Here is a 6,846-nt window from a genome sequence, read left to right as displayed (position 1 = left end):
CCCCGCCGTGCCCTGGATGCCCCAGCGGCGCCGGCGGCAGCAGCATGGAGCGGCGGCGGGGCGTCCCCGGGGGCTGGCCCTGCCTGCTGGCCGCCCTGGGTGCCCTGCTGGCGGCGGGCCGGGCGGCTGCTCCCCGTGCCCGCTTCTCGCCCTTCTTCTTCCTCTGCACCCACCACGGCGAGCTCGAGGGCGACGGCGAGCAGGGCGAGGTGCTGATCGCCCTCCACATCGCGGGGAACCCCTCCGCCTACGTGCCTGGCCAGGAGTACCACGGTAGGTGGTGGCGCCCGCCGTGCTCGGCGCTGCTCGTCCCCGGGCGGCCCCGGGGTGTCCCGCGGGGAGGAAAGCCGGGGGGAGAGCCTGCGCCTGGACGGGGACACACGCGGTCGTGTGCCGTGCCCCAGGGCAGCCCCGGTGCGGGGCTCGGCGGAGCGCCCCTTCCTTCCGTGCGGGATCGTCCTCACCTGCCCCGGGCTCCGGGACCGCCGCCCGCGCCCCGTCCCAGCGCCGCTTCGCCGCGGCGCGGCTCCCGCCAGGCGCAGCCCGGAGCAGAGGAAATTCCGAGTCCCCGCTCCTCAGCCGGCCCTGGGCCGGATCCAGAGCCTCACAAGTTGCTGGCAGTCTGTCCCTTTCCCACTTCAGCGGCTGTCGGAGCACCGAGCGCATCACCCTCTCCTAGGGCGCTGCGCGGTGCCGCAGCTGGCGGCTGCCATCGGGTCACCGCGATGTGTCCCGCGATGTGCCCGGTGCGGACGCGGCCGTCAGCCAGCCTGTTGCTCCCTTGAAGGGTCCAGGGGCGACAGCCGGGGGTCAGGCACTCACAGGTAGATTTGGAGATGGAAGGTCGTGCCCAGAATTAATAAAAAAACCTACTTTTCGTAAGCGCCCAGGCGGAGGAGAATGAACAAGAAAGAACAGGCAAAGTTGCTCACGGAGTGGTGTCTCTGTCTGGGGGCTGTACCGGGAGAGGGGCACAGCCCAGGGCTGAGCGGGGCCTCGCAGGCAGGTGCAGTTCTGTGGGAAGCTGGTTTCGGCTGCAGAGTGCCCCTGGAAACCAGCACTGTGCCACATCGCCACTTCTCTGTGTAGAAAACTTCCATGTGGGAAACATTTTTAAATTCATAACGCTGGGAGACTGCTCAGGGCTATATTCGCTAATCCTTCTTCTCTCTTTTGTGTCTGTTTGGAGTTTGCAATGCTACAGAATAATAACAACTAATTCTGCAGTAGGCAAGTGGAATTCAGAGAAAATGACAATAAAGGTTTATTTCAAACACCTTGCTCAAAAGCAGATACTGTGTGATAGTCACTGGCTAAAGATGGAATTAAACTTCTGACTTTGATATGTTCCAGCTCAAAATTTAAGTTTCAGGTAAATTATTGAATAATTGAGTTATGTGAAGAATCTAATTGAAATTTTTACTGTAAAGACATAAACCCCAAACACATCAAATACTCACTTTCACACAGTATAAGGCATCCTGACGTTTTTGTCTATGTGTAAGATTTAACAGTATAGTTTTACCAGATTCATAGGAAACTTTTGATTTTGAAATACTACTGACCTTTCTGAAAACACACATATGTAAGTTTTATGACTTCACCAGATGATTTTTTTTCCTTAGAACCTTAGATCTTACAGCCCATAATACACACTCAGGTTAGGTAAATTGCATTCAACCTTCTGAACCACAGATGTGCAGAGGGGAAAAAGAAGCTGGGATTTCCATTTTGCACTATTTTAAACGCTGGATTTTTGCAGTTGCATTTCAACCACATAAATGACAGGATCACCCATTTTCTCGCTGCTGCCTTTTCCCCCCAAGCCTTCAGCCCGTGTTTAAGCCTCTGCTGGTGTAGGGATAGAGCCCTGCGGCGGGCAGGGCAGCGGGAGCGCGGCGGGCAGGGCTGTCCGGCTGTCCTGCGGGGTGAGCAGCAGGGACAGAGGTTGTTTCTCCGGGGATGCTCTTCTGCAGCTCGCCCTTTGAAGAGGGTGTTTGAGTGTTGAAGCACCGGCTTGCGGAGCAGCCCTCCAGCTGCGCGCCAGACCTTTCAGGTGTCCTGGGGTGGGTTTTCCGCCGCTGTTTGCGTCTGACCGAGCAAAATGCGGCGTCTTTAAATCTACCTCTGCGCCCCGCGGCGTTTCTCCCTGTCCGCTCTCTGGTTTTGCGGAGCGGCTGCTGCCCCTCTCGGGGAGCAGCTCGGGCATCGCGCCCGGAGCCGGGCATCGCTCGGGAATCGCTCGGGCATCGCCCCCGGAGCCGGGCATCGCTCGGGCATCGCGCCCGGAGCCGCTGCTGCCCCGGCCGGGCTGCAGCCGGGGCCAGCCTGTGCGCGGGGTGCAGCCCAAGCACTTGGGGTGCCTGTTAGAGCCAGAGTGCTCAGCAAGTGAAGAGAAATCGGACGCATTCAAAGCTCAGAAGGAAGTCTACAAGGAGAACTTGAAAACTCACTTGTTTACACAGTGCAAGGTGTAGGTACGCCTCGGTGTGAGCCAGATTCCTAATTTGTGTCAAACTTGCAATGGTGATTTCTTTTCAAATAAGTGCATTGATTAAAAACCTACCCATGCCAAACCATGTCAAGAAGCGCTGTCTATTTGCTATGCACAGTGCAGCAGACATATTCTTACACACTTAATCACACTTAATCAGTTAGATATTTTGAAATATGTCAGTATTTTAAAATATAACAATTACCAATGTTAAATATAGCACAAGAAAAATCAATCCCAGAGTATACAATCTGAAGAAATAATTTGAAGCAACATGGAATTTTATATAATACAGCTTAATGATGTGAAAAATGCCAATCTGTACTAGTTGAGAATTTATCATTTAAAAATGAAACTTTAAAAGAGGTCTTGCAAGGACACAGAGCAGGGTTTTTGATATGCTGCACAGAAGCACAGGACAAAGGGAGATTTACATATCTACAATGAAAACTCACCTGCTTAGAGAGTATATTAAAATGCTCTGAATCTTTGCAAGTTCCAGTGAGGCCCTGTTTTAGTGCCCCTTCATTCTACAGGAGCAGGTGCCAGCAGCATCCAAGAACATCGAGTTCAAAGAGGAGGGAATTGGATGAAACCATATGCCAAGGGCTGGATGAGAAAAAATTCTGATTAAAAAAATCAGCCACCGACTTTCTGCTAATTTGTTTAGACATTTCCTTGGGCACTCAGAGGGGGAGTCAAACCACTGTGCAGCCAGTGGAGCTGTGACAGGGACTCTCGGCCCTTTGCCCAAGTGTCCCTTGTGCTGCCCAACACGGCGGGAGAGGAGCAGCATGTGTTGCAGAAGACACTTGCCTGGGAAGCACGAGAGCTTCTACAAGTGGCTTCTCTGGCACCCTGAATCTGGCATTTTATTTCCCTGTGCCTCTGAATTTCATAAGTAAAACAAAGGCAATAATATTCCCTACTTTGCATAGTTAAATTAGATACATTAGGATTTAGCACTTCTCCCCAAATACTTAAAATTACTACAGATTTGGCCCTACTCCTGCAAACAGTAAGTATTTAATCACTGATTGAATAGGGCCAGACCCACGCTGCATATAAATATGCTCTTTTATATAAGAGGACTGACTTGATACATCAGCAAACAATTTTATTACCTTTGGCAGACTTTTATTCCTTGAATTAGCTTATTTCAAATGTAATTAAGTCCTTGAGCTGGCAAAGCACTTAGGGGCTTGCTCAAATGCAAACTGACAAAGTGTGCACTGGTTAATGTAGGCACCTGCTCAGCTTCCTTTCAGCCAAGGGGTGGCTGCGTGTTCAGGGAGCAGCATCAGGGCTCGCCTGGCTTGCTTGCAGCTTTCCTGGTAGACAGGGACAATCCTCTTTTGGTTTTCTCCCAGGTTTTCCTCTAGAATATGCAGAGTATAATATAATTTCTTAGAAAAAAAAAATCAAGCCAAAACCAGTATAAATTGAAAATTTTTATAAAAGTCTATTTGGCTTTATTTGCAATCTGCAGTTGATTTTTTTTTAATCCATGTCAGTGTACCTTCAGTGCTGAGAGCATGTACCATGATTTATAGGCAGATTAAGTACATTGGAACTGCATAAAGAAATAAGGATAAACTTCACTGAACACTGAGTCTTTACTGACCTTAATCACAGAAACCTCAAAATGAACAATCAGATTTGTAGTGTTTAAAAAATACAAACGTATTATCTTTACACTGTATTTGTTCTTATTCCTTAAGATTTTTTTTGCTGTCACTGCAAACAGTTCCTTTTTCCCAAGGTTTCAAATTTAGATCTTTTACGAAAAACTTTGAACTGTTTTCCCGTGATTGATGCTAAAACTCATCATTCTGCCCTTAAAATAGTTTTCTTTAATGGGACTTGAGTTTCTATTTCACTCTCCATTGTTCCTTTTTTTTTTCAAGAAAGGACTAACCTCAGTCCCCAAATGTTATCAGTTTCCATCTAAGGCTGCTACTATTCTTAGATATACTTAGTATATTGTCTAGAATGGTTGCTGTGATAGGTTGTAAGAAATAGTTTTTCAACTATTTTAAGTGTATTTGTACACTCTTTCAGCACTGATAAAAAGTTGTTTAAAGTCTGTCCAATTCCACCTTTGTTACTAATCACTGTATTTTAGAAATATAGATTCTGACTTGGTACCTATTTTCATTAGGATTGCTTACATTTCTGATGGCCATTTTCATTGTAAATTCTTGTTGTTCAGATCATTATTGAATAAAAACATGTTTGAGTTTGACACAAAAGAAGGGACGAAGAAAACCCCTGGAGTTTATGTAGTGATGCTGCTTGAGGTATAATCAGGGTTGTAACTGAGTGGCAGAAATGCAGGCATGGATACTTTCTGTACCAGTTATGCTGAAGTGTAGAAGCTTTTAGTGAGTCAGTAGAAGTGAATAATGCACAGGAAGTGATGTTAGTACAGTAGTAACAGAAGAGCAGATTTGCGTCTCTGTTTCCAGCATCAGCCCAAGAACCAGGTCAGCTTATTGAGTCTTTTGCAGGCTATTCCCTCAAAACCTTTCATCTCACCCACTTATACCCTCCTCTGATCTCTGGAAGAATGGAGACTTCCAGCAGTTCCTGTTTAAAATTAAAGTGTGCAAAAATTTTTGCTCATGGGAGTCCAGTTAGCTCCAGGGATTATTTTAGAACTCTTCTCTTAAGGGACCTTTGCATTAACAGCCTGAGTCTGGCAGTAGGTAGCAATGGAGAGGGAGTTGTTAGGAGTGGGGAAGACCCTTGGTCTTCAAGTCTCTCCTTTCCTCTAAGGACCCCAGCAATATCTTGCAGCTGCATAAGGGTTTCATAGCACATAAAAATTTCACCTTGGGTCAGCATTTACTAAAAATGCCTTCATCCAGCAGAACCTCCAGAGCGCACTCTGACTCTGCTCTGCTGTATTTAGGATTTTCTTGCATAAAGTGAGCTTTGCAAAACGAAGGCTGATTTATGAGTACTGTGGCCTGTTTGAATTTCTCAGTTCTGAGCCTTACTTAGGATGTTATTGAGGCAGTATGATTTTCTAGGTCTTGATGTTGACCAGTGCCTTGTCTATATTTCTGAAGCTCTTGTCTGGCCCCAAAGTTCATGTGGTGTGTGTTTGCAAATTTTAAAGAGTTGTGTTTTTAGGATCTTGTGACCAGAAACTGATGAAGAGTGCCAACCTTAAAAGAGAAAGGTAGGCAAATTTGCAACTGACAGCCTCTTACAGACTGTGTTTTGCTAGGGAAGATGTTAAATTTCAACGGTTTTGGCTGTCATCACTAATTTCTGGGCATCATAGGCTCCAGCAGATGGCCCAGCCTAAGATGTAGTCAGGCAGGGATTGATGAAAGGAGGTAGAAGGTCCACAAAGGCCTAAATGAGCCTTTCTTGCAAATTTGCAGAAGAGATGTAATTCCAGTTAAATCCTTTCTCCCCTCATCAGGGGGCTGCTCCCCCCTGCAAAGGAGACTTGATTGCCCCAAATAAGAGAAATCAAAGCCAGCATGGCGTGCTGGCCTGACCCACATTAGAGAGGTGACATCTGACTGTGGGACAGACATGCCATTGTTGGTATTGGGGTCCGTGTAGGGCGGACTGGGCTGGGCTGGGCTGGGCTGGGGACATGAAAAAATGATCTCTGCCTCAGTGAGTTCTCTGTCCAAGGCCTGGGGCTGCTGGCGGGGCTGGCATGTGTGTGTGAACCTTGCTTACGGCACCCAGTCAAGGAATAAAAGAAACCTCTAAATGGCTAAAGGGTACAAAAATACTGTTTCAGTGAGAGTGTTGCATATATTTTCTGATTTCTGTGTCCAGAGATATTTTCTAATATGCATAATTTATCTGTGGAATTCATTGCCAAAATCTGTCCATGTAGACTGCTTTTCAGTAGAAATTTCTAACAGGTATTTTTCTTATAAATAAATAATATTTGCAATTGCATATAAATAGGTATATATATATATAAAATATGTGCTGTGCATAATAATATAATAATATATATAATATATATAATATTGTGTATATATAATATATACACTATATATATAGTGTATATGTATGTATATATATATATAACAAGAGATAAACCTTCAAGACCAAAGGTAACCAGTAAATTATTTATAAGTCTGTTACTTTGCATGGTGGTGTGTAGGACATTTCTCCATTTCCCGCACTGATTATTCCACCAAACATTTGTTAGTTCATTAGGTAGAACAGGGCGAGACTGTGAGGCTGGCATCATGTCTCATTTTCCTTATTATTGCCTTGCTCTAGATTTTGGAGACCACTTCTTCTGAAATTCTATAGCTTTTTATGATGGTGCAATACTACAGTATTTGCATATTGACTGGTTGAAACAT

The 6,846-nt window shown here is 46.0% G+C and overlaps 1 protein-coding gene across 1 annotated transcript in view; it reads left to right on the top strand.

The window, feature by feature from the left end:
• Positions 1 to 42: 42 nt before the first annotated feature.
• The window catches only part of RELN (reelin), a 275,407-nt gene continuing 268,603 nt past the window's right edge, over positions 43 to 6,846 (top strand). Inside the window, exon 1 of the mRNA XM_041405399.1 lies at positions 43 to 273. Within this exon, the coding sequence (XP_041261333.1) occupies positions 45 to 273 (229 nt within the window). The 5' untranslated portion in view covers positions 43 to 44. The remainder of the gene's footprint in view (positions 274 to 6,846) is intronic.

This window comes from Onychostruthus taczanowskii, unplaced genomic scaffold (assembly GCF_017590055.1).
Source record: "Onychostruthus taczanowskii isolate IOZ18803 unplaced genomic scaffold, ASM1759005v1 scaffold23, whole genome shotgun sequence".
Taxonomy (NCBI): Eukaryota; Metazoa; Chordata; class Aves; order Passeriformes; family Passeridae; genus Onychostruthus; species Onychostruthus taczanowskii.
This window is presented reverse-complemented; position numbering and strand designations above follow the sequence as displayed.